The sequence below is a fragment of the Perca flavescens genome, chromosome 11 (genome assembly GCF_004354835.1).
Source record: "Perca flavescens isolate YP-PL-M2 chromosome 11, PFLA_1.0, whole genome shotgun sequence".
NCBI classification, from domain to species: Eukaryota; Metazoa; Chordata; class Actinopteri; order Perciformes; family Percidae; genus Perca; species Perca flavescens.
The window spans coordinates 22,521,040-22,548,234 of record NC_041341.1 but is presented as its reverse complement, the minus strand read 5'-3'; the positions used below and the strand labels follow the sequence as shown (position 1 = coordinate 22,548,234).

At 40.7% G+C, this 27,195-nt stretch overlaps 1 protein-coding gene across 6 annotated transcripts in view; it reads left to right on the top strand.

Annotated features, from left to right (window-relative positions):
- The first annotated feature begins 581 nt into the window (after nucleotides 1-581).
- Nucleotides 582-27,195, top strand: part of fmnl2a (formin-like 2a) — a 60,347-nt gene continuing 33,733 nt past the window's right edge. For all 6 annotated transcript variants that reach the window (XM_028592225.1, XM_028592226.1, XM_028592228.1 and 3 more), the window contains exons 1-2: nucleotides 582-1,219; nucleotides 18,424-18,507. In XM_028592225.1, the coding sequence (XP_028448026.1) occupies nucleotides 1,106-1,219; nucleotides 18,424-18,507 (198 nt within the window). In that variant the 5' untranslated portion in view covers nucleotides 582-1,105. The remainder of the gene's footprint in view (nucleotides 1,220-18,423; nucleotides 18,508-27,195) is intronic.

The following is a 27,195-nucleotide window of genomic DNA, read 5'->3' as shown; positions in this document are numbered from 1 at the left end:
CTATACAATTCAATTTGCACAGATTCACACAAAAGACACACACGATAAATATACGCAATATATAAAATGTTATATATATATATATATATCTATAAGATTTGCTTTTCATGCCATGGTTTTCAAACGTGCTTTAACTCGGGATACAATCATGCTGTTTTAAACCACATGCAGTTCAATTATACACGAGTAGTACCTGAGTGCAACTTCTAGATGTGGTTTAGCCTACACAATCAAGAGCAACTTTGGGAAATACTGTCTAATATGATTTTTAAAGTAATTACTCTAAAACTTGGCTCTTATAAATACATGTATAGCCTACACATAAATACACATCTATATATATGATCAATATTTAGCTAGCTTATACACGTATACATACAAATAAACCCTCTGAACACACATTTTAGTTACTACATGTAACCTACATTTAAATTGAGGAAAAGCACGTACAGTAAAGTATTCAATAGAAAGAGTAAAAGAATGCAATACATAGAGCACAAGTTATTTGAAGCGGGATATATCGCTCACAATGGACTCGAAGTACCACAATGCAACACTGAAAAATATCATCTCCTAGCTACGGGAGAAAAGTGGGAGGCTTGCGAGAGAGTGTGTGCAGCAGTGGTGTGTGTGTGGAGCCCCCTCCTCCTTAACTAGCTGGTCAGCACAGCAGCGGAGGGATTAGTGAAGCCAGCTCCACTCTCTACTAACAGACGGAGGGGGATTGCAATAAGCGTGAATCATGCACGTCGTCATTACTACCGGCTGGGAGTGGAGCCGAAATTGTGCAAGATACGGATAACAGCGAAGAAAGGTCCGTGTGGATCCAGTCAAGTTTGGTCTCCTCGTTCCGCCGTGAAAATGCCTCACCAGGGTCTCTGCTGCTGCTGCCGCTGCCGCTGCCTCTCGGACCCGTCGCATTATACTGCCTCCCTCACATGTGCTTTATGTTGAAGAAGTAACCAGGAGGATATATATAGACCTGTAAGGAGTCTGTGAGAGCGATAAACAAAAGGACGTACGGATATTTGTTTTCCTTTTCGCCGTGCGGGAAATTGTCTCAAGTGGAAGAAAGAGGGAGAAAAGTTTTACTGGTTGGTCAAACATGGGGAACGCAGGGAGCATGGACCAGCACACTGATTTTAGAGGACACAACATGCCTCTGAAACTACCCATGCCGGAGCCAGGTGAACTGGAGGAAAGGTTTGCAACCGTTTTGGTAAGAAAAAAACAACAACATTTCCATCTGTCTTTTCTTTGTTCCCCTCCATGCTTCGGTGTCCTGGGTCGGGACAGCTGTGTGTAGGTTGGACCTCTTGTTTGTCCGGCACGCCTGTCCTTTGTTGTTCAGAGAAAAGGGGTATTCCGAGAAAAAAGGCACTTGTGTCAGAGGTACAAGAGATTTGCATCTGTTGCACTGCTAAAATACAAATTTGAGAATGAGGTAACATTTTCTAAAGTCTTTACAATCCTTATTAAAGTAGTGATAAAGTTTTAGTAGGACTATGAGCACATTGATGCTCAATTCTTTTTGTTGTTGTTGACTCCACACGTTTGTGAGGCTTTCAACTTTTTTTTTGCTACACCATGCCATCAAACATCACATCTGGGCTCCCCTGACTCCAAATCCAAGATAATAAATGTTTACTGTATAGCAGTCTTCTCATTCAGCAGCCTATGTCCAGCCTCGATTCTTCTGTAAATTTCCAAGTGTAGTCACATGAGACACCTGCAGTCAAATTATTGGTTTTATGGCAAGTCTTTTTGCCAACTTTATGAGTCCAGACGCTGGCTCACTACTGAAGCTCTAAGTGCCCAGCATGCCAGCTCCTTTTTGAAACATCTGTCACATCATAAAGTGTCAATAGCATCTGTCAACAATTATGTTACCTGGGGGTGAATGCTGAACATTCCTGGTGTTGTTAAAAAGCTCCTCATGACTTCAGAGTGCCGAAAGGTCAGGAGGGAAAGTGTTTACATTGATGGTTGACAAAAACTCCTATTACCAATGTTGGTTGTTGACTGATTTGTGTGAATGTAGTTGTAAAAAGGACTAAAGCAAGCATGATGTTCTCTTGTGCTCTACAGCATTATTATAGAGACCATTATTGTGTGTAATAAATAACAATTTGTTGATGAGAAGAATTTCCAGCACACAGCCCAGTCAGTGAATGAAGACCTAAATTGAAGAACAGTGCAGTGAAGGTGACATTTGAGAGCTGGCAAAATGTGGGTCAAACGTGATTGTCTCCTGGCCTACTGCTCTCATGAACATTAGTTGCTAAGCAGAAGGAATTCGACATGAGCAAGCAGGTTCTCACAGCAGCATGATTGATGTGTTTAATTTTCTATCTATTTATCTTTGGTGCTTTTTTTTCATGGTACAGTGCTTTGTTTTAGTCTGTAAGCCCATTACAGAAAGTGGATCAAGTTTAGGTGGAAGTAAAATCATTGCGTGCCACTGTTGTATTGGGGTGTGATTGCTGCTTGTCGGACACTGATGAATCCCATTCTGCGCTGGATGCAGCAGACTTTGAGGTGGAGAGGCTTGATGTAACACCAAAGAGGGATTTGGGCCTTCTTCGTAATCATGTCTGCTTTTAGAATCACCTACTTTTTTTTTTTAAACATTGAGGTTTCCCCTTTTACATCTGGGTTTATAAACACTCAGAGAGCAATAAATGTCAGGGATGAGATAACCGTAAGGATCTATACATTTGGTTTACAAAACTAGGCTAATCCTTATTATGCTTTCCAGAAAAAAAAAAAAAAATCTACCTGTCTAAAAGCTCGAGGATTTCGTGGGCTGGCTGTCAGAAAAGCCGATCCTCACAGCATGTCAGGAACTCCCCCACTCCCTCCCTTCCTCTTCCCCTGCTGCCAGCATGATGCCTCAGCTGTTGGCGGGATGGAAGCCCTCCAGCATTAGAAGAATTTAGTGCTATATTCACAGCATTTAGTTTTATTTACTGCCATTTAAACCCTAATGTGTCTCAGCCGTGCCTGATGGCACTTGGCTCCATTGATTGCGGGAGTGAGTGGCATTGTGACTGATGACCTCACTTCAGTTTGAATAGCAGATGATTGGGAAGATAGGCTACCTCGTCACGCCTCTCAGTCGTCTCGTACCCCAACATATTCGAGATTACCAGTGCTGATGAATCAATATTTAGGTGTAGTTGGCTGTCGATTAAAGGTCCTTTTTATTGGTCATTTCTTTCCTTCATGTGTTCCTTTTATCAATCGTAAAATACCTAAAAAACAATATTTGCAACAATTACATATATTTTGGACAAGTCTTCCCTCAACATATTCTCAACCTAGGCGTGATGGAATAGCTGAAGGACTGTTGAACTGCCACTCCTAATATGTTTGATCAACAGGCTAGCCCTGGATCGCAGCAGGGAGCCGTTTGGATTAAAGGCTCGTGCTGTGCCACCACATTCAAGCACTTGTCTCACTCAACTCTTGAATTTCTTATTAAGGACATACAGTCTTTGAATTTGGGTCCATGCTGGTGAAAAGCCCCCTTTTTAAATATTGTTTTATGACCTCTATCATCTGAGCGGATCACAAAGACATGTAACCACACATGTAGAATAGGACTAATTCCTGCAGTAAGATTTATAGATCATCAGCTGTACAAGTTATTTGATTCTTAGATCCAGATGAATAAAACAATCTAAAATAAGCAACGCTTCCTGATTTCCTCAATTACATTAGAAAATACAATATACATAAACAAGACTAAGAATCTGACAAAGTATTTGATGACAATTTTGGGTACTTGGCAGTATTTGCTACTTTATGTTAAAGGCACATTTCTGACAGTACCCATAAAGTATTGATGTGTCCTACCCAGCCCTATTTACTTGTTGTGTCTGCTCGCAGTAATAATTGGAGATACCAGGGCTGTTTGTTTCCATATAAAAGAAGATGACGAAGAATGTGGTTGACAAAACAGTTTCTGCTGAAGGTTAAAAACCAGGAAACCTGTGGAGTTAGTGGACCTTGAGTGGAGACTGTTTTGTTTCCAAGGGCAAGAATGAACTTTAAAGCTCAATGAAGATGTTGGCTTTTTTTAAGTTAATTATTAAATGAAGTCTAATCTTAGTGATTTTTCTATGTACACAAACACACATTATACTACACTCTGCTTACTGTTTTTTACCTGACAACCATAAGAAAAAAAGTAGTTATGTTAAATCTCCATTTAAAATAACTAAAAACATAACTAAAAATAGACTTTTAACTGACTTCAGCTCATTTAAAGCTAAAGTCAGTTACATTTTAACACACCTTGCTTAGATAACACTGTGTGTGGTATTATACCAGCATTCGCCGGCATGCATATTAGGATTTCCAGTCTGATATTTTAGCTCAGTTTGAGTTTTTACCAGTCATATCCAATTATCTGGCTATGTATGTAGAAAGTGGTACTGTAGTTCCACTTTCTACATACATAGCCAGATAATTTATGGGATAGTTGCTGGCTGAGTCAGCATTTTCTACTAAATAAAAAGCTCTCATTGAAGCCTCTGTCATGAAACCCTGGAGCTAAGGGCTGATCTTCGAAATAGACTTGGGCTAATTGTAATGCGTGGCCTCTGCTGTGATAAGAAAGGCTAATTCACATGTAACCTTGGCCATGAAGCGAGGTACAGATCAAACCCAAATATTCGTTGTTTAAAGCACAAAGGGTCGATTTCGATGCAGGTGTAAGATGGAATTTATTCATTGTTTTTTTTTAGTGGGCAGTTTGCTGTGTCTTGTAAATGTTACTGGTTGTAGTGTTTTGGGGGCTTAGGTTTTCCCATGCAGCATCCAGGGGAAATGGCTCTGTAGTTACTCTGGAAAGCATGTTTGCAAGTCTTCACCTCTCTTGTGGTTGCCATAGTGTTGGTGAGACAAGTCTACAAGAAGAAGATGGGTCACACATGATGATTAGCCAGTATCAAAGCAGCCCTCTGGATTTTTACTCTGCACAACACAATGCTGAAATCCCAGTGAATCTACTGGTCATATCAACATCCCGGTAGATCAATCTACTCTGCACTTATTGCCCTAATCAGTCCAGCACTGTCACTTAGCCAACCATTAGAGGACATAAGCAACGCTTCAAAGTGGAAATTTTGTCTCTCTGTCTATAAGTGCACATTGGCTGAAAGCACGTGAAATGACTGCAGTCAATCTTTGTGAGTCACTGTACAGAATGAGTCTATATGCTTTGTGCTGAACCACAGGAAAATGACTCTGTGTAGCAGGAATTCAGCTTAGGCCTCATGTCTGCTCCTCTGCCTCAGCTAGCCACAGAGCTGACATCAAATAAAATTATACCCACATCCAGGATACCATCCACTTCAATCTCAAGGCTGTAGTGTTTGCTGAATATCATGACGGCTGTCAGGGAGGCAGAGAAGTTTACAGGCGTTGCTTGTTTAAATGCCATATGGGGATAGGCTTAGCTGTTGTTGTAGCTGCTCTTCTTAATAGTCTGTACAGATTACATGTAAGCTACTTTGTTTAAAGGCTGCTGAAGCATCCTGAGCTGCTGTTATTTGTTATGTGCGGCCCTGCATCTGAAATCTACTCCTCAAAATAATCATCATGAGAAACCGTCACATTTAACTTAAGTGTAATTTGTTACATTAACAGTATGTCAAATGTGCACGTGATGTTGAGCTTGTGAAGTTCTGCCCCCAGGCAGCCCAAAACATGGATTAATGCTGCTTTAAACATTGGCTTTGTCACCGCTTCAAACACTGTATTGTTATGGAAAAGATAATTTTCAAATGTTTGTGGCCCCTTTTTTTTAATTACTATTTTGTAATTTGATATCTACATATAACCTCTAATTCAGACATGTAGGTGTATGCACAGATAGGCAGAAACCTGAATAAATGAGTGAAGAAACACAAGAGATGCAGATGCTTTCAAACAAAGCATGAGGAGTTGCTAAATGGTTGGGAATGAAAATGATTAGTATCAAATCTGGTCTTTGCTGTCACCACATCTCCACTCACCTGAATGCCTATGGGAGATTTCAGACTCTCTTCCACCATCATCAGAACATCCTTATGAACTCAAAACATGTGTTCTTCCCTCCAGTGAAGTTTCACAGACGTGAGAAGAAAAAAATAGATAAACTTAGATTAGGCATTATGTATGTATACGTACATACATTTAGTTTATTTTGAAAGACAGTTTGACTTTGAGAATTTCACAGCGCGTATGTTGTCTCTCCCAGTCTTAACCTCTGTGTGAACAGAGTGATCCATCTATCTCATACATTGCTACATGGGACCCAGGAAGTGACTAAGCTAACCATCCCAGTTTTTCCATGTCAACTCTTCTTCATTAAAAAGCAGAACAATGGGTATTGTCTGAGGAACAGAGGGTGAACACTGGCTGAATCCCGTGCAGCAGGCCCGGGGAACAGAGCTGCTCTTTATTCTGTGGAGAGCCCAAGACGGAGCCTGGCACTGGACCCAGACCCAGCAGGCTGCGAGAGGCCACCACACATACCCAAATATGTGTGTATGTGTGTGCATACATGCTTGTATATGGGCATGTGTGTTTGTGTACTGTAGTCGTAGCCCCGGGATGCTCACCCACCAATTAGCCGTAACAGAGCTGAGCATGAGATGCTTGGGGATCGATGAGATCCGGGCAGCCAGTGTGCGGGCCTTTGCAGCCTCTTGGAAGGAACGTTTAAGGGGTGCCGCGGTGATAATGTGCTGCTCAAATTCCGAAGGAGAGCCTGGAGGCATCTTTCCTGGGTCAGCTGATTATGTCGGAACAGGTCCCTCTTGGCTGTGTGCAGGCACCGCTGAGATGAAACCAATGGGGCTTCAATCACTATTGCTGTTCTCAGTTTAGTTTTGACATCTGCACGTTTGGGGGTGGTTTGGTTTTCTGCACTGCAGCGTGGGTGGCAGAGAGTACTGACCAAGCAAAGCAATATTGACTTTCAAATGTTTCTAAAACCTTTCAGAGGGTATTCAGTATGATCATATCTGATGACGACAGTCCCTGAGCCTTGTTTAGGTGCTGGACTCTGACCCTCTGTCTCAGCTACAGAATAGCAAGAGCAGAGCTTTTTTCTTAACATTGCTTAAATGTCGTACTGAATGCCAGCTGTCAATAGAATCTGTTTTGAAAGAACAAGAAACTTTCCCCAGCAGGATTCTGACGGCACTCCTGAGTAAGGCTTTAGTTTCGGACGTAGCTTCGTACTTTGGCCATGAATGTCTTTGCTGTAGGTCTTCCTACGTAAGGAGCAGGTGTACGATGATGCAGCTTGGAACAGGCCAGCCCGGTCCTTTTTTATGTTGGTCACAGCCAGTTGCCAGTGTTGTCCAACAGAACCCGTCCAAGGGCCACACAAAAGAAAGGAGAATCACTGCTCTGTGGAGAAGTGCATTATGGTCAGGATCTGTCCGGGCTCCAAGATGGCAGCTGCGCTAATAAAATGACATTGCCCGGCCAAAGTGCTGCACAAGAGTTTACTATTAAGAATTAGTTGATGTTCATGGTGTTGAGCTTTTTATCTGAAACAAAGTCCAGAAAAGCCTTCAAATGTCGGTGGCATTGTGACATATTAGTGGTGTGTTGTGGCTTCAGGGTCAGTTTTATCTTGTGTTGATATTATTGTTGTACTCTTTTAGGGGCATTGAGTGATGTTGAGTATGTTTACAGTTTGGTATTGGGCTTCCACTCTTCTGCATAAGCCTCATGTTGTTTTTATCCGTTGACTTACTAACTGCTATTTGTTAGATCTGCATGTTGTTGGTTTTTGAGGTTAGTAAAATCACCAGAGGCCTGTACTACGAAGCAAGATTTGGTGTAAACGAGGTAACTTCAGGTTCAACCCAGGGTTTTGTGTATCACTACAGTGGATCACTTGTTACTGGGTTAAATCACTGTGGTAACTTATGCTGAACACCTAACCTGCTCGGTAGCAGGTTATGTTTGAGATTGGAGATCAACCGGTGTAAAAGTACCGCCTAATGACCAATCAATACTCGGTTGATAACGGCGTCACCGTTCTTAGAAGATCCGGTGGAGCTCTGTACACGGAGAGAGAGAGAGGTGCGCTCATAAAATTTAAAACATTTAGAGACCGACAACCCCCGTTAACATTCCCTGATGGGTATTTCCAGCAGAGGGAATTACGTAGGCCTATAGGCTGTTTGTTGGCTTCTTGAGCCATGTTTTTACATGTTTTTATATTTTTTTATTTGCTCTCCCGATCGCTTCCCACTGCCAGGGTTGCAACTGAAATAATAGGCTAAAGCAACGACAGTTTATGGAAAGCACAAGTGTAATTATGGTCAGATCTTGTGCCTGGCTGACAGGGAAGTGCTATTGATAAGCGTTGTGATTTAGGCATTTACAGCGTCGGCTATTTTTTTACCAACTTTCTTTCCTGTTTATTTATGTAGAATTTTAGTTTGCTCTTCTTATGTAAAATATGCGGCTCTGGTAGATGTTTGCGATTGGTCATGCTGTGCCTCTTTTATGTGAACGCGCGTGTTGGTGGATTGGGAAACCATGGGTTGATTGAACTAGTGGTTAACCACCGTCGTGACACTGCTTATGCGGGACCACGGTTGTTAGGTTAGGTGAAGCCGGGTAACTGAAATAAATCCAGGCCATGTTGATCTTGATTCGTAGTACAGGCCTCAGGAGTCATGGTCTCAGCTGACGTTTTTGAGTGGTTGGAAGTAGGGTTGCAAAGGGGTGGAAATTTTCCAAGATTATGCTGCAAGATGGGTTTTTTTCAACTACATTTAAGTTCCCTGTTATAGACTAACCGTATTATAACAAGGAATATTAGAAATATTAAGTTTTTTTCCCATTAATTCCCATATATTCCCATTAATTCCCATGGAAAGTTTCCAACTTTGAAAATTCCCAGAATTTTGCAACCCTAGTTGACATTGTTCATTAGTTACTTTTCACAACCTTGTGCAATATCTACACCGTGCCCCTTGATCCAAATGCAGGAAAGTATGCACACTGCACACAGTTTTAACATACAGTAACACCAGCCCTAACTTGTAGTCTAATAGTTTGGAAGTTGAAAAGCTGGCTCAGCAGTTCACTTCAAAGTAGCCTCGTTTTCTTTTAGGCTTTTCTTCCTGAATGTCTTTTCTTGGGACATATGCTGCTTTTGACGTTGCCAGAGTAAAAAAGAGGCAGGTTTTGTCGGTTAACGACTTTCCAAAATGAACATCTGCAGAGCAGAATGGGAGGTCCCCTTGCATTTGAATGGACGATCAGTGAAGTAAATTCAAATGCAACAGGACCTCGCCAGAGTTCGTTATAGGCCCCATCACAGCTCCAGAGCAGTCTGATGTTTCAGTCTTTATTGGTTTGAAGATGTGCCTCTCACCCTGGACCCCCCAAACGAAACCAAAGCAGAGTGCACCAGCCTAACCAGGGTTAGGATTTAGATTTCCAGTAAAACTTTGTCATGTCCCAGGCAGGGACATGACAAAATGTCCTGCTGAAGGGCCCTTTGGTAGCTCACCTGGTAGAGCAGGCGCCCATTAATAGAGGTTTACCTCTCCACGCAGCGGCCGTGGGTTCGACTCTGACCTGTGGCCCTTTGCTGCATGTCATTCCCCCTCTCTCTCCCCTTTCAAGTCTAAGCTGTCATATACAAATAAAGGCCTACTTTTTTTCATAAGGGGGCAATAGCCAGTTTATTCAACTGGTATTTTGTTAGAAACACATTTAAGTAATTCTCCCACAAAATACAGCAAATCACAGAATTTACAGTGATGGGATCACAGGCTCAAAGCAAATAAAAAATAAGTGAGCAAGTAATTTTCAATGAAAAGCTTGTTGTATTATAAATGGCTCACAAGTCACAATGCATATCAGTCCATACTAGTGAGTTAGTAGGTTCAGTCAGGCATTCAGATATTTTAGCTTTGACAAATCTGACAGTGAAGACACAAATTGGAATTGGGCCAATCACAATCCAAATTGCTCAGTGGGTAGGCACTTTGTCCACTCTGTAGCTTATTCTGCTTCATGCACTTCTACCTGGCCATCAGGCTGCTGCTTGCTGCAATGTTTTCTGTATTTTGTAATGGAAAAAAAAGTATTGATATGATCAGCGACCATGTGTTTGTTATCATGAAGTCACTACAATGGGATTGCTAAAAAATAACTACATATTTCGATAATAGTAGTGGTAAATTATGTGTACGTTTATTTTCCACCCTTATGAGATCTCGTATTGAGACCGTTATAGTTTTCTACGTTTATTTTATTGTTATAAGACAAAGACTTTACGGAAACATGCTTGTGTGGTGTCAAAGGGACAGCCGCTTGATTGTGGCCTCAATGCAAGAGAAGATGCCCACGCACTGACAAAAAAGGATCAATTTTTTAGATATCCAAAAGGTGACAAACATTAAATTGTGAATGTTTTAGTCATAGGACCTTTGTCAACTCAATTTACAGATGTATATTGCTACATCACAACTTTAAAGATGAGTGTGTGGTTATAATGGGATGTCGTAGTTAAGAGAAGACAGATTATAAGATCTAAAGGATTATACTTAGCAGCATTATTAAATTAGTCAGCCTCCTTTTTGTGAGCTCATAATTTCCTGTTCGTCCCACTGCCACCTACAAAAATAAAGTTTGTTTTGAAGTTACAAAACTTAATCTAAAGGGGTTTTCTTTTTATACAAATTTCAAGCAAACCAATGATTTCATTTGATAACCCACTGCATTTACACTCCTGCGAGCCTTGTTTGTCTTACAGACAAACAACTTTTCAGATTCATATTCTTTGTTTGCTTATACATGAACACGGTCTCCACCTCAGTCAGGACACTTTCGCAACCTCGCAACATCTGCTCTGGCTGGAACTCATCCGTGTTCATGTATCACTTGTTTTGTTTGGACAACTTCCTGCTGCTCCAAACCATCTCCATAATGTTTCCGGTATTTGGATAAGGTCCAGCCTGAAAGCCATTCTGTATCAAGCCAAAGTGATTTTGCCCACAATGTAAACATTGAACCAGCCTTTTTGTAATGCACTGTACAGTATGTTTACCCACAACACAGCCATGTAAATGTTTTTTTTTTTTTTTTAAAGTGTATTCCCTCCAAGAATTATTGAACAAAAGCTGAAACAGAGAAGCTTGACTTTACACTCAAATTGTATTAGTTTTGCACAGAGGCAGTTCAATTTGGTTCCTCCCTCTTGCAGCTGCTGTGTGCTGTGGGTATCTCTGTTGATTGCGCTGTCATTAATCATATACAGTATGGTGTTGCATGTCTGTGTTAAGGCTCACTAAATGCACTTCCAGAAAGCAGTTTGATGACACTAGGGACAGTGTGGAGAAAATTACACCAATATGGTGATATCTTTCCCCAAGAATAGATCTGTTGATGAGCTCCTGTTAGTGGATGTATGGTTAGCAGAAGAACAGTAAGATTACTCCGTCCTCCCACTGAGGTAAATTAATGGAATTTCATTGGAATGTGCTCGTATGGGGGGAAGATGATAGGCCAGGCTCAAACATTTGAACTCCCCATTTGGTCGAGTAGCATTCCAGCGAACAGCTTTACAAACATAAACACTATTGTCCCGATGGAGGGGGCTGCTGAGCCGGAGCAGGGGGTCCTGCGGATTACAAAGCTAATCTGAGGACAGACAGGGGACACCTGTGCCCTAAAAGAACGCCAAGGATTACAGATCCACGCTGCGCTAATGAGGGGAGGACAGCTCGGTTTGGATAGCACATGCCTCAGGTCTGCCCTACTCCTCTTTCCCTTATGTAGGCATCATCACTCACTACCTCCACCTTGAAAATGATTTTAGATTCTTATATGTCTGCGCTGCAGGGCTCCTCCACTTCCCATCAGGGTAAACGAGAAGAGAAATAACTGAAATGTATGTAATGCAGTTGTGCAGTCTGTCACGTATTGGTACACCTGTGTTTTAAATCTCAGAGTAGCCTGCAGCGCTAACTTTTAGGGCTGGTCCGAATACCATTTTTTGAGCTTCGAAGCTTCGGTAGTAATGAGCATCAAATATTCGAAGCTTCAGAACATATTATTATCTCTAATAAAGGCAGGAATCTCTATGTGTCTGTCTGTTTGCATTTTGATTATTTTGAGAACCTTTCATCCAAACGACTTCACAAGGGAGTGTCGTATTTGGTGCAATATAAATAGACAGGCCAGATGCATTCAGAATAATAAACTTTTAACCTCTCAAGGATCACCGTCTCGTCAACGGGACACTTTGTGACTGGGGGCATCGCTGTAACCTCGATAAAACTTCCACTCATGAGCGTTTTTATAACTTTAAAGCATTAAATCTTTAAAATATACAGCCATGTACACAACTGTTACAAAGTAAAAGAAAATAAAACAATTTAGCCGTAATCTGCGCAGCCGAGAGTGCATGCATACCTGTTGTCGTTGTCCTTTCAGCAACAAAGTGGTACAAAGTGGACCAAAACTTGATTTTCATAAATCCCCAAGAGTCCAAGGAAATGTAATATCCAAGCTTTATATTCCAAAACGATCTATTCGCCTCACAATGTTGAAGTTTCTGGCCGAATCACAACAGAAAAAACGCGAAAGTTTTCCATTTCCGCACTTGTTATCGCCGCTAGCTTCTCTGCCCAGCTTGCTAAATGCTTGAAGTGGGCGCGGCGTCATCGTGTACCGACAGTATCTTCTTCTTCTTTGTAGTTTATTGGCGGTTGGCAAACCAACTTAAATGCGCATTACCGCCACCAACTGGACTGGAGTGTGAACGAGAGATAAATGCAGAAAATAAATAAACCAAAATAAAAAAAAACAAATATTCGAATGTCAAATTTTAAAATCGAATACCAACCCACCGAACGAATATTTGAATATTCGGGTCCAGCCCTACTAACTTTATAACTATGTAAATGCCTTTCAAAACATACACCCCGGTGACTGATGAAGTAAGCATTGGGAGAGAACAGTACAGCATCTATCCAGTCATTTCCGCAGTATTGAGCAATTTGAAAGTATTTGTTATGACTACTCATCAATAACTGATGCAGTCAGAGGTTTTCTTGTTGTGGCATGTAGTGCAGTCTGTCATGCTCATTTAAAAAGACAGCAAGGGGTTTTTAAGAACTAATAAATCAGAGGTTGGAATATTGGTTTGAATTATGCAAACTGGGTGTTTCAACAGGAAGAGATGCGATCTGTTGAGGCCATTAGTTTGATTTTGCCTTGTGTCTTATTGCATATAGCTGAGAAAAGAGTTTTGATGATTTGGATCATATATTGCTAGTTCTACTGGCTTTGTCTCAAAGACTGGAGTTCTTCTGGTTGTGGTGCATTAGCGGGGGAAAGGTAGAGCTGGAAGAAAGAGGAGAGCTTGGGCGTGTCTTATTGCAGCCCAACTCCCCAAGGACAAATCAATCCCTGCTCTAAAAGATATCTGAGAGGTGCCTGAGAGGCACTTCACTGCACACTTTTGTCTGTTTCGGTCTCTTGTTAATGTTTATACTATTTGCATTAGAGAAAGTTAACACAGTGAAGCATGGGCCTGTTTAGGGAGCCAATTGACTTGACTCATCACTTTCACCTCCAATTTTTGACTTTGCTTTATATGTTAAAAAAAACAAACAAAACAAATTCTTTGGCTGTGTGTTTGCTTTTGTAGCCAGCTGTGCTGTGAAGGCCGTGGCTCTGCAGACCTCCTGGAAGATAGTGGGTGCTTGGTGGGCTTTGTGCCAGCTGCCTATTTTTACTCTTTTTATGACTCAAGTTGCTTAATGATAGGATACATGGGCACTAATAAGTTCTGCCGCTTTTTCTAAACCTTATGGCCTGATGTGAGTTTAACATTGACCTTTGTGACATCAGTAGCAGGCTGTTAAAGTTGAGCTTCTGATTGTCAAACGCTTTGGACTGGATCCGGTGTTGCATAGCTGCACCATGGTGTGGTGAGAGCTGTTCACAGGCGTTTGCAGCCTTATCGCAGATGACCACTCTGACCCGGGATCTTGTCAACCTGCCAAACCTAAACCGTCACCGTTGTCCAGGCTGTGTTATTGCAATAAACCATTATGTTCTTTTTCAGCTCCTGTGTAACCTAAGAATCATGTTTTTGAGTAGTGTGTAACAGTTTATTGTAGTTTACGTCCAAGGAAACGTCACTGTGTGGGCAGAGAGGCAGTTTGTGTTAAAGGATTTACTGCTGTTCAGGCTTTTGGTTTGATTGCCTTTTAGTTGTGTCAAGCCACATAGTATACTGTACATACACTTGTTAGCCTAACTGTAGCATGAATGGTGCTTTTTGGATAATTGTTTGTGACTGACCTCACATCATGTCAGTGAGCATAGTGTATTAAATGCGGAGTCTCATCTTTTTTCTTAATGCATAATTTTGCCAAGATATATGTGGAACACCGAAATGGCTGAGACACACACACACACACACACACAAACACACACACACACACACACACACACGTACACATGCCTGGTGCATTGTTTGCAGTAATAACTAATATGGCATTTGATCCAAAAGGTTAAGGTTTATTATCAATGCCATTTTAGGATATACAGCACTTTCTTTGGCATGGTGTCTTTGTAATTATTTGTGTTGCTCCCCTTTACTCAGCAGGACTTTTGCACACTGTAACAAAAAAGGCCAGAAATACTGTCAAAAGGAATAATGTATTATTTATTTCTGATATAATACTACACCATTAAACCGATAAACATTGTTGATTTTTAGTATACATGTACTGAAGTGTTAGTAAGCAATTTATGTGCACTTTGCTTAAGATATGGCTTTCTATAAATGTTAGTTTTGCATTGTGTTGTAAGATGACATGCATTGTATGACCTAGGATTTGTGTTTAAGCTAAAACTCACAGCTTTAGCTTTTCCCAGGAGTTTCAAAGGAAATGCACTCACCAGCAGTACAGATGTGGGACAGCTGCTCTGGAGATGAAATGTCCAGATTGGCAGCGTGAAGAGAGGCTAGAGATGTTGAAGCATTGAAACCCCACATTTCAATGAAAGAGGGTTGGTCGTCCTGCACACAGTAAATTCCATGATTTCCCCGTTGTCATCTTCATTTTGTTACTGTCTGAAGAGTGTTTCTTATGCTTTATCATAGTTCATATCAAATCTGCTTGTTGTTGTGTTGTCGACTAACACTGATACTTGCTGTGGTCGAACAAAGTGATAATTTAGGATTTTGCACAATTCGTCCATGCGTAAAATTTAGGTGCGTGTGTATATTTGCCAGGATGGTCTGCCATCAGGTGTTCGTGAAAAGCTGCCACACCCGTCTCAACATCACCCCATTAATACCAGGATCATACTGTACACACATACAGACACACAGTTATAGTGTGGTTGTAGACCTAGGGCAACCTGACCCCAGCGAGCTGAGTGCCTGTCACAGCTCATTAGCATTTGGATGAAATGAAGAGAAGTGGTTCTTTGCTTTAGTAGGAGCCTCACCAAGCAGGAAGCCTACAGCGACTCAGCAAACCACCCACCCAGTCTGCAGGAGCACAGCACCTATATCCAGCACCTACACCATTTCCACAAACCTAAACACTTCTCCAATATCCAGACATAACAAGACAAAAGTCTAGAAATAACTTAATGATTTACCCTCCTTTAATTTGAGCTTGCTGTCCACAAAATGCAACTGCCTGTTTTTACTTTTCTGTGTAATATAGTAGACTGTTATTGGCTTTTTGTCATTTATGGGACTGTCTAGTCAGGTGTCAAATTGTATTTTAACGTGTTGAGGGAAAGAAAGTGGGTACTAACTCTAGTCATCTGGTTAGCGGCCAGACTGAGTCAATAGAGCCTCTCCGACTCCCAACTCCCTGCAGCCAGCACAGCAGCAATCAGCCGGCTGGCAGCATCTGCTGAATACTAATGCAATTTCCTGCTTGCTCTCATGGAGGAGACTGGACGGGCAACACCCTGTGTTTGTACCAAATAAAACATCTTAAGGCATTAATAAATATTGAAAGCAAATTGTGCTCTTATGTTGGGATTTCAATTAAATTTGCAGGTTTATTGGCATACCTGTGGAGGAAATCTATTGAGCTTCATCAGTGACTATTTAGAAAAGAAAAACATGCCATAGTTAAAGATAGAAATTAACATAATGAACATAATGACATTATCAGTTAGCATAAAAGTCTACAAACTGCTTAACTCTAAATCATTTGGCTTCTCTTTTTCTGTTATCCGTTAACTAATTTGTATAAATCTGTTGTTTGTCTTAACATTAGTCTTCCTCTCATTAGTAAGATAAAACGATGTGTACAAGCCCTATACTTGCCCTCCCGAGCAGCTCTCTCTGCATTGATTTTCTTGTTCAAATGCAGTTTTTAAAAATTAAAATGGATGATTGTATAGATCAATAGCCGAGCCATACTATAATAACAACAATATGAAAAATGAAAATAGTTTTTAAACTCCAAAGCATATTGGGGATCAGACCACTCGATCAGTGTCAGACTCTATCCTGGTATTACTCGCTCATGGAAATAGGCTGGCTCCCAATATATTGCTCTCCCCCTCCGAGCTCTGCTGGGAAATCCAGTGGAGGAAAAGTGGTGGCTGAGCGCTGAACACACACTTATAGATGATCCAGCCCATCGATGTGGAGAGGAAAAGAACCACAAGCTGAGTGGTGCATGATGGCCACATTTCCCCCTTTTTCAACCCTTAGCAGTGGAAACATTCTCCCTGAAACACGTTTAATGTCTTTTCTGAAAACTGCAGATGAAGGATGTAGATGAAATACGTTGCTCGTAGCCTTGACTTGACAACTTTTGGCTGCAAAGGCTCTTAGAGGAGCACACGCCTATACGATTTGTCATATTTTTTTATTTTATTTTTAAATACATTTTTTTTCTCTCTGGATTTTTTTTAGTGTGTAAGAGAACTGTTTATTGGCGAACCAATCTCCAGCTGGGCCACACATTTTATTTCCATTTTCTTGCTGATGTATTTGCATGTTCTGTGCTCTCCATACTGTAGGTGGTACGATTTAAGTACTGGTTAATTGTTTCAACCTTTTTTTAACTCCCATGAGGGTGGGGTGAGTCATACAGGATAAAGAAAGAAAGAAAGTTGTGTAACACTTTTGGGATGATTGTGGCTTATTTTCAGACACATGGGTCAGATTAGATTTGTCCTGAACCACATACAATTCTCAGGAAATCACTGTGAACTACATGCAATAGGAATATAGTAGTTAATGCAATTAGGAGAATGAGAAAAGAAAGAAAAAGTACAGCACTGACAAACATCTGACTAGTTTATCACTTTGACTTACGTGCTCACACTCTTATTCACTCTCAGTGCACTCTCTTAGGATGTCTGGTCAATTGATGGGCGTTGAGCGGCTGCTGGATATGTTTGATGCAGTATGTCAGGGTCAAGCTCGGTTGCCTGGTTGTCAAATTGAAAGTGTTGACTTAGACAGCAGAGCTTAGATGTTTCCTCTATGCCTCTGTGTCGCAACCCAACTCATAGGAGAGACCTCCTTTTCCCAGCTGTGTTGTAAGATTTCCTCTGTCTGCAGTTATTTTGGGATTGTCTCATTAGTGGCTTTCAGTTTGCCATATATTTGGTAACTGCGTTGTAGGAAATGGAAAATATTTAGGTAAGATGTTTTAGCCAGGAGTAGTTGTGGTGGTTGTAGGTTTCAATCACAGACTGTCAGGAAATGACACAAGAAGTCAGAAAGGGATAGAAAGCAGCTGGGTTTAGTCTTGTTTCTTGATTACCCCAGCCAAGGATGAGGTTAGAGCATATGTTGGTTACTTTGTGATCAACATATATTAACTTGAAAACTAATGGACAGTTTGGCAGTGTGAGATTTGCTTTGTAAATTCTTATTCCAGAGGGGAAGAAATTAATTAAATTAAATTAATTCAGGTGACCGTGTGACTTTTCCCTAGCATCACTATCACACCACACTTTGGCTAATATGTAAGTCTTTTTTCATCTACTTATTACAATGTTGAGTGGGAAGATAATGACCAAAGTAGAGGGACTCAAAACAATGAGTTGCAGACCTGCATCAGTTTAGGCTCTTAAGTGCCATTGCTTGGTTCTCAAACTGTAAAATATGGCTGCTTGAATGTGGTAAATAACCAGATATTGTGTGTAATGCTCCTGAAAAAATGTGAAAGTTCATCTCTCTTTACACCGGGTAACAAAGCATGAAAAAAAAACATGCATCTCACGAATAATGACAACAGACAATTATCTTGCATACCTTTCCCTCCTGTGTATGAGCTCCATTGTTTATAGTTAATCTGAGATGTCAGTTTTTACCAGACTCATGTGACTGATGCTGTTTCATTACCCACATCCAATTAACTCTGACCTTTTTCTCTCTTTCAGAACTCGATGAATCTTCCTCCAGACAAAGCGCGACTGTTGCGGCAGTATGACAACGAGAAGAAGTGGGAACTCATCTGTGACCAGGTGGGCATCAGTCACTCGTCTGTATGATTATGGTGCCATGTAGTGCTGTAAAAGTCACACTTAATGCACGTGGCTGCATGATTACCATACTCTGGAGAAGAATTATTGGAATTATTTAGCTGAAGTACAGGAGTTATTTCACTCATCAACTAATCAATCAGCCTTCGATACAATTAAACAAAACTATCCTGTATGTACCGTGTCACCTATCTACTGAATATGTAATCCTGGAGAAGGTCTGTCCCACTGTGTGTCGTGACCACAGCACTCATGCTCCATTGCATTGTCTTTATCCTTTAAACACTGCCCTGGCTGTCCTGGTCAAGTGGGTTAAGTGGTGCACATCAGTTAGCCAGTTAAAGATCTTAGTCGGTTATTGGCGTCAGCGCTGCGTGTAGGAAATAACAGAGGGTGCACGTTGTGCAGCGATCTATGGTCTGAGTGCTCCACTCAGCCTGCAACCCTCTTGCCAGAGAGTTTTTCTGCCTCTCTGAGCAGAGAATAAAAACAGAGACAATATCAAGACCACCACCCACTCAAACTGTATTGATAGCCACTGACCCTGAAGGGAACGGTGCCAAAGAGAGCCCACCAGGCTGCTGACCGGCAGTCACAGATCCTCTTTCATTTCGGAGTGGACTCTATGTTCCCCTGTCAGACCTGAAGTGATAATAGTTGGTTTCCCTTTTTATTGCCAGTAAAGCAGTTCCCAAAAACATTTCCCAGTGATTTTGATGACAAGCATCTTGGTTTCTTGTTACTTTCTCACTTACTGAAAGAGAACAAAATGCAAATACCCTAAGTATGTCCACGTGAATCACTGTTATCCATGTTAAATGACCTGTATCTACTGTAGGTGTGAAGTTTCATAACTACATAGCATTGTTAATCATTCGCTAGTCGATTTCCTATTGTTTTAACATTCAGACATACAGGAATATGCTGAATGTCTATATTTCTCTCTTGTTTTCCCAAGCCTATTTCCACGACTATTTGTCATAGCTACAGTGAATCTATTTGTGTAATCATGGCAACAATGGAGGGAGGCAGAGATGACAGGTACATCCCCTTTGAAAAACAGGCCCCGCAAGCGCAGCCAGAGGTTGAAATATTAAACATTTTTTGGGCAATTACAGGGATTTATGAAATATGGAGGATGCTCTTGATGTGAACACAAGGTTAAAACAAAGAAAGGGATTTGATGAACTCATCACTGTCATATCCTGAGACTTCTCAGAAAGTTTGTAATCCTTTGGCTTTTTCCAACCAACTCAAGTGTTTTCTACAGAACTTTATATTGATAGGTCTTTACTCTAAAGCACCCTAAACATGTCTATGCACAGCGAATGGCAAACAACTGCTTGTAAGCGGATTACCCCCTGCTGAGTCTCTGCGCAACTTCTCAGGTGCAGAGGGGGACGTGTACCTTACTTCTGAAATTGAATTCAAACTAGCTCCCCCAGACAAACTCTTTAACGGCCAAATAGCATGTTGGAATCTGTTTATGTCTTCCTGAAAAAACAGACGTGTGTTCTCTATGATATAGTCTCTTGCTTCATGTATTTACAGTACAGGCCAAAAGTTTGGACACACCTTCTCATTCAATGTGTTTCTTTATTTTCATGACTATTTACATTGTAGATTCTCACTGAAGGCATCAAAACTATGAATGAACACACATGGAATTATGTACTTAACAAAAAAGTGTGAAATAACTGAAAACATGTCTTATATTTTAGATTCTTCAAAGTAGTCACCCTTTGCTTTTTTTGATAACTCTGCAAACCCTTGGTGTTCTCTCAATGAGCTTCATGAGGTAGTCACCTGAAATGGTTTTCACTTCACAAATCAAAGGGTGGCTACTTTGAAGAATCTAAACTATAAGACATGTTTTCAGTTATTTCACACTTTTTTGTTAAGTATATAATTCCATATGTGTTTTTCATAGTTTTGATGCCTTCAGTGAGAATCTACAATGTAAATAGTCATGAAAATAAAAAGGAAACTCATTGAATGAGAAGGTGTGTCCAAACTTTTGGCCTGTACTGTATATCCCTCCATTCCTCACATTTCTTTACATGCAACAGGATATGTACAGCACTTGACAACAAATGTATTACTTTGCAGACTTGCAGATAATTCTTTAGCAAAGAAACGCTCAAATAGGGTTAAGCCGTCTGTCTGCGAGCTCTCTTTCCTGACGCCACTGTTGTCTTTCCTGTTTTTGTGAGACAGACACACTGGCGGTAATGAATGTGATGTTGCTGATAATGCAGCATAGCCCAGAAATTTAATCTGATCTCAGTATCTGTATACAGAGTGCGGCACAATGATGTGAACACCTTTACGCTATGGAATCTAATACAAAAGCCTTGTAGTTAATTCTATATTTTATGAATTTGTCTGTCGGAGAAATGTTTTTTATTTTTAAGATGTAGTTATGTGGTGCTGTTGTGCTGGACTTCTGTTAGTGGTCATTCCTTGTATACTGAGGGAACACCTTACAAATACTGTACATGGCAAAACCCATACACCCTTTGGTGGCCATGGTCTTTAAATGATAAAAGGCCTTCTAAGAAATGAACATGTTTAACTCATGTAGACATTAATAGGTTGTTGGAAAATGGTTGCACCAAACGATTATAAGTGTAATAGCACTTTATTGTGTATAATTAGGATTGTCATTGGTAAAATATTTTTTCGTTCAAAGTTTGTTTTTATTGTTTTTAACATAAATCACATTCAGAGTCCCCCACCCCTTAGAATAGCGTCCATACTGTCCATTAAATCAAAATAGAATTGTAAAAATCGAGTATACATACAAACATACTAGCAAATATTAACCTCCAACCAAACACAACAAATACATACATACATAAAGAATAAATAAAAAAAATAAAATGAATAAATAAATAATAAAGTGTCCATAGTAGTGGCATTATTTAAACAGACTTATCAATATATTCAATAAAAGAGCGCCACAACTTAAATTGTTTTTCCGATCCTCTTAGCGAATACCTAATTTTTTTTCGAGGCAGAGACAAGACATCATATCTTTGATCCATTGAGTGTGAGTGGGTGACAAGGGGTCTTTCGACTTTAATAATATTGCTCTACGTGCGATCAGGGAAGAGAAAGCAAGGACCTTACACATTGATGCTGACAACCATACCTCCTGTGGAGCAACTACAAATAATGCCACCAGAGGTTCTGGTTCTAATCTATGCTGAAGGACCGCAGAAAGGGTGAGAAATATGAATTGCCAGTAATGCTCTAATTTGGGGCATGTCCAGAACATGTGTATTAACGTTCCCTCAGCACACTGACATCTATTGCACATAGGGTTAGTATCAGGAAACATTTGAGCTAGTTTAACTTTGGATATATGAGCTCTGTGTACTACTTTAAACTGTATAAGCGAGTGTCGAGCACATATTGATGATGAGTGGACCTGTTTAAGAACACAGTTCCATGTGTCTTTGGAGAGTGGTCTATTAAGGTCTTCCTCCCAAGCTCTTTTAATCTTATCCAGGGATGAAGATGCCAGATTTATCATTAAATTATAAATAATAGCGATTGAGCCTTTAGCTATTACGTTACATGAAAGGAAACTATCCAAAGGATTTTCAGTACTGTACTTGCAAGAATCTAAAAAAATCTGACTTGGTAAGACCAAAACGTAATACCAATTGATCAAAAGAAGCGAGAACATTATTCACAAATAAATCTTTGAAACATTGTATCCCCTTGCGAGACCAACTCTTGAATGAACCATCCTGCATCGAAGGTGAAACAAAATGATTACGGAACGCAGGGCTAAGAAGAGAGGGGTCCCTAAAACCAAATGATTTCCTGAATTGGGTCCAAATCCTCAACAAGTGTTTTACCACTTGGCAATTGACCGAAGCATAAGAAGTCAACTGTAAATTAGATGCAAGAAGTGCTGGGAGGGAAATTTGCTTGTAAGCATTCATTTCCATGTCCACCCAGGCTGGTCTATTGGACAAAAGGTGATAATGCCAGCAATAAAGTGTATTTCGTATGTTAGCTGCCCAGTAGTAAAACTTAAAATTAGGTAAGGACATACCACCATTGCATCTAGGCCTCTGAAGGTATGCTTTGCATAAACGAGGGTGCTTACCATTCCAAATGAAAGAAGAGATAACAGAGTCCAAAGATTTAAAAAAAGAGAGGGGAAGAAATAAAAGTAAACACTGAAAGAGATAAAGAAATTTAGGAAGCACCACCATTTTAATGGAATTAATGCGCCCCATAAGGGAAATCTTTAAAGGTGACCATTTAGAAAGATCTTTCTTAATCCGTTCAAGAAGCATGCCGAAATTATGTTTAAAAATATGCTTATGATGGCGAGTGATACAGACCCCAAGATAAGTGAGCTTATTCTTGACTAGTTTCAGAGGTATGTTGGAATACTGTAATTGCGTATCTACCTTGTTAATTGGAAAAAGTTCACTCTTGTGCAGATTAAGCCTGTAGCCAGAAAGCCAACCAAAATTCTCAAGCAAAGATAGATTCGCAGGTAAAGAAGTTTGTGGTTTTGATATAAAAAGCAGTAGATCGTCTGCATATAGAGTTAACCTATGCACGGTCTCACCTCGGGTAATTCCCGTGATCTGCTGACTCTGGCGTAGGGCGACTGCTACGGGCTCAATAGCTAAAGCAAATAGTAGTGGGCTTAGCGGACAGCCCTGTCGGGTTCCGCGATGCAAGTTAAATGGTCTAGAGTACAGACCATGACTTAGGACTACTGCAGAGGGAGCACTATAAAGTAATTTAATCCAGGAAAGAAAGACTGGGCCAAATCCAAATTTTTCTAAAACAAAAAAAAGGTACTCCCACTCAACCCTGTCGAACACCTTCTCTGCATCTAAAGAGACAACACATTCTGGAATGGCCTGATGCTGAGAGTATACCACATTAAGTAATCGGCGGATATTAAAAAATGATTCACGATTTTTTATAAACCCTGTTTGATCAGGAAAGATGATAGTGGGGAGGTTGTAACGGCCATTCTTATCTGATAGAATATCTTTTGGTATAAAGGGTACATTCGTATTAATCAAAAATAGCCACACCCCTTGCGCTTGCTTGAAAAGAAGAATGAAAAATCTGCCCCTTCCAACCACGATTGAGGTGATTGTGATCTGCGATGTGTAAATGGGTTTCTTGCAAGAAAGCAACCTCTGCTTTGAGCTTTCGAAGATGAGCAAGAACTCTGTTTCTCTTAACTGGATGGTTTAAGCCCTTGACATTCCAACTCAAAAATCTCAACTCTCTACCCGTTAGAGTATTTATCAGAAACCTGTGATCGGAGAATGAAAATAAAAGAATTACAAAAAGTAAAATGATATAACATCAACAAAGGAACAACAAATATAAAAGTCTTAAGGTCAGCACAATGCCATCTCATACAGAAACCCAACCCACCCACAAAATCAACCCAACCATTAAAGAACATTGCAATGACAGCAAAACTACCCATTAGAACAAGAACTAAGTGTTCTGAACACTTCCTTATTTCGCCTTACCTTATATAATCCTCAATCCCTTAAAACAAAGTATCCTCATTATACAACACATAGATAACACTACAGTATCAGATAGTACGCTTAACATACGAGCAGACCCATGGCATAATGATCCTTGGATCATACTATGACCAATGTAATGATCACAGGGCAAATCAAAATGTAAAAAATATAATAAAAACTGTCCCTAAAGTAAACCAAAATTGCAATCAAACTCTCGCAAGCAGTATTTGTGATTGCGCCAAAAAAAATAAAATAAACGAGATACATCATACAACAAATCTAATTCAACAATGACCTCAGATTAAACACCACAGGACCAATCAGTCATTAGAAATGTAGGAATGACCGTATGATGTAAAACATTTTCAATGAACAATAAACCATTTTTATAATGTCAGAGAGCTCAGGAAAGTCTGGCGTAGTTAAGTCAAAGTTGTACAGCGGGCTCCCTCATGACATAAAAAGTAAATAAAGTCATAAGCCCCACCGTTCAAGTTTATTGAACGGCCGTTATAGCACTAAGAGGTACTACGGTGAGCCGTCAAAAATTCCTTGGCCTCATCCACCGATGCAAGCATCTTTTGCTCACCTTCCTTAGTCAGGATCCTCCTGACTTGCGGGAAAAAGAAGGGATGGCTTAAATCCAAGATTGTAGAGCTCTGCCATTACCCCTCAATATTGAGCGTGCTGTTCCAGAACCTCCGGACTGTAGTCATCGTAAATGGCGATCGGGTTACCACGGTACTGCAAGGATCCTTTTCTTTTACGGGCCTCACGTATCACCGCCTTCTCGATCTGATAACGATGGAAACGGACTATTACCGCTCTCGGTCTCCCTCCCGGTTTCATCTTAGCGATCAGAGCACAATGACCTCTTTCAAGTTCCGGAGGAGACGGCAAAATCTGCTCGCCCATGATTTACAACAGCATCTCAGAAAAGAACACTGTGGGCCGAGAACCCTCAACAGACTCCGGTGGGCCAATGATCCTGATATTATTACGCCGACTGCGGCCCTCCAGGTCTGCTGTTTTGGCCTTGAGTTAAGCATAGTTCTCAGTCAAATCGGCGCACAACGCTTCCAGAGAGTGAATTCGCTCGCTGAGGTCGTCTGCGTTGGATTCCAATGACATTATTCGTGGTCCATGGTCCGACACCGCAGCCTGTACGAGGTCAAGTTTTGCCTCTAAGGATGTCAAAGCGGTTTTGAAATCGGAAGAGAGAGCGGCTCTGAGTTCCTCCAGTAAGCTAGTCAAGGCCGACAGGCTAACCTCGCCATGAGCCGCGATCGCGTCGTCTTTACTTGTGTCTTTCTTCGCACGCTTGGTTGATTTGGATGCCATTTTCTGCTTCCATATATACTAAACTTGTTATCTCATTACATTCGGAAAAAATAAACCGGTAGAGGGTTATAAACTGATAAAGTAGAAGATTTGTACAGGGAGCACGAGGTAGACTCGTCTACTCCATTCGCATCCAAAACCGGAAGTCCGATAAAATATTTTTTTACAACAAATTGCACACATGTGCTCTGAGGGAAATTTTCACCCACCCCTGCAGAGATTCAGGGCTCAGTTTCCAGTTATGGCACTTTGGGGTCTGTCCAAAATAGACAATGAAGTGAATAGAGACAAGGAACCAGAGCAGAATAGAACATCCCAGATTAGAAGAAGAAAGGAAAAAAAAAATGCCAAATTGCCATGGTTGACTCTGTGCCTTTTGTTTGATGTCAGTGAAGGTGATCTTTGTTTCACATTAGGAGGTTCACCTCCACTATAAAACACTACAGGCAACTCTGTTATTTGAATCACCAAACAGAATTTTATATATTATTATTATATTTTTTTAATTAGTACGTATGCATTGAGTCAAAAAACCATAGAGCTAACTCCTGCTATGTCGATTTAAAAGCACTCCTTGAGTTTAATGAATGTTTGACTTCCTACTGTACTTAGATCCTTATAGATGTACATCTGAGATCATTGGATACTCTGGTATGCATTGCAAAATGGATGATATAACCGAGACAAACTTCAGTTGTTCTAGCTAATTGCCAAAGTCATAATATGTCTTAAGCATCTTTGCCGACAAGACACGAAGAATACATTTCCTCAATGGCATGCTCTCCAGTCTCACACTCTCTGGTGCAGTGTAGTGTGGTAAATCACTAAACCGAACCATTCATGCTGCTGTGGTGTGGCGCTCAGCCTGATCCAAATACTGTTTCCCGCTCAACTCACTGATCCAAATCCAGCATTAATCTCTTGTATTTATATTTAGAGCACAATCGTGAGGGGATTTGACCTAAAACCTGTTCCTGGCTGTGAAGTTAAGACATGTACGCACACAGCCACACACGTCTGGGGACAATCCCCAGGCAGGTTATGCTCTATAGCAGTGGTTCCCAACCTTTTTTCCTTGGCGCCCCCCCTACTCATGTCTAAGAAAAGCTGAGCCCCCCCACCCCCACCCGAAACCGAAGTTGAGGTAACTCTCGAGATAGAGCCTTACTTTCTTTTCTGATACAGAGGAAAAATGAGGATACAACAAAATATATAGTTTTCATACAGACTTTTGTATACATTAGATATTGTAGTGTATTATCATAATTTGTTTAACATGTGCAAAACATTTTTTTTACCTCAACCTCAAACCAGATAAAGACTCGCGCCCCCCCTATGATCTTTGCCGCCCCCCCCCTGGGGGTGCCCGGACCCCAGGTTGGGAACCACGGCTCTATAGGACATTAAAACTAACTAACTAACTAACTAACTAACTAACTAACTAACTAACTAACTAACTAACTAACTAACAGCAAGATCGTTTATGACCGCATGGCTGAAAGACCTTAACAGTCACATCTGAAGGGTTTATCACTGTCTGTCAGCTACTCAAAACTATTGATACAGAAATGAACATTTGAATTGAATATTTTGCTGATAAAAGAATGGAAATAACAACGACAATTCATGTTGTTGTCTTGTGCCAAACCTCTCCTGTAACAAACATTACAGTTATAGTAACGTGTCCACACGAGTCATTCTTGCAGTGCAACACAGTTACCCTTGAATGGGCCCAGAAGTGAGTTTTCTAAAAATGCTTATCTCCAGTCCAATCTACCTCATACAGAGGCTTGTC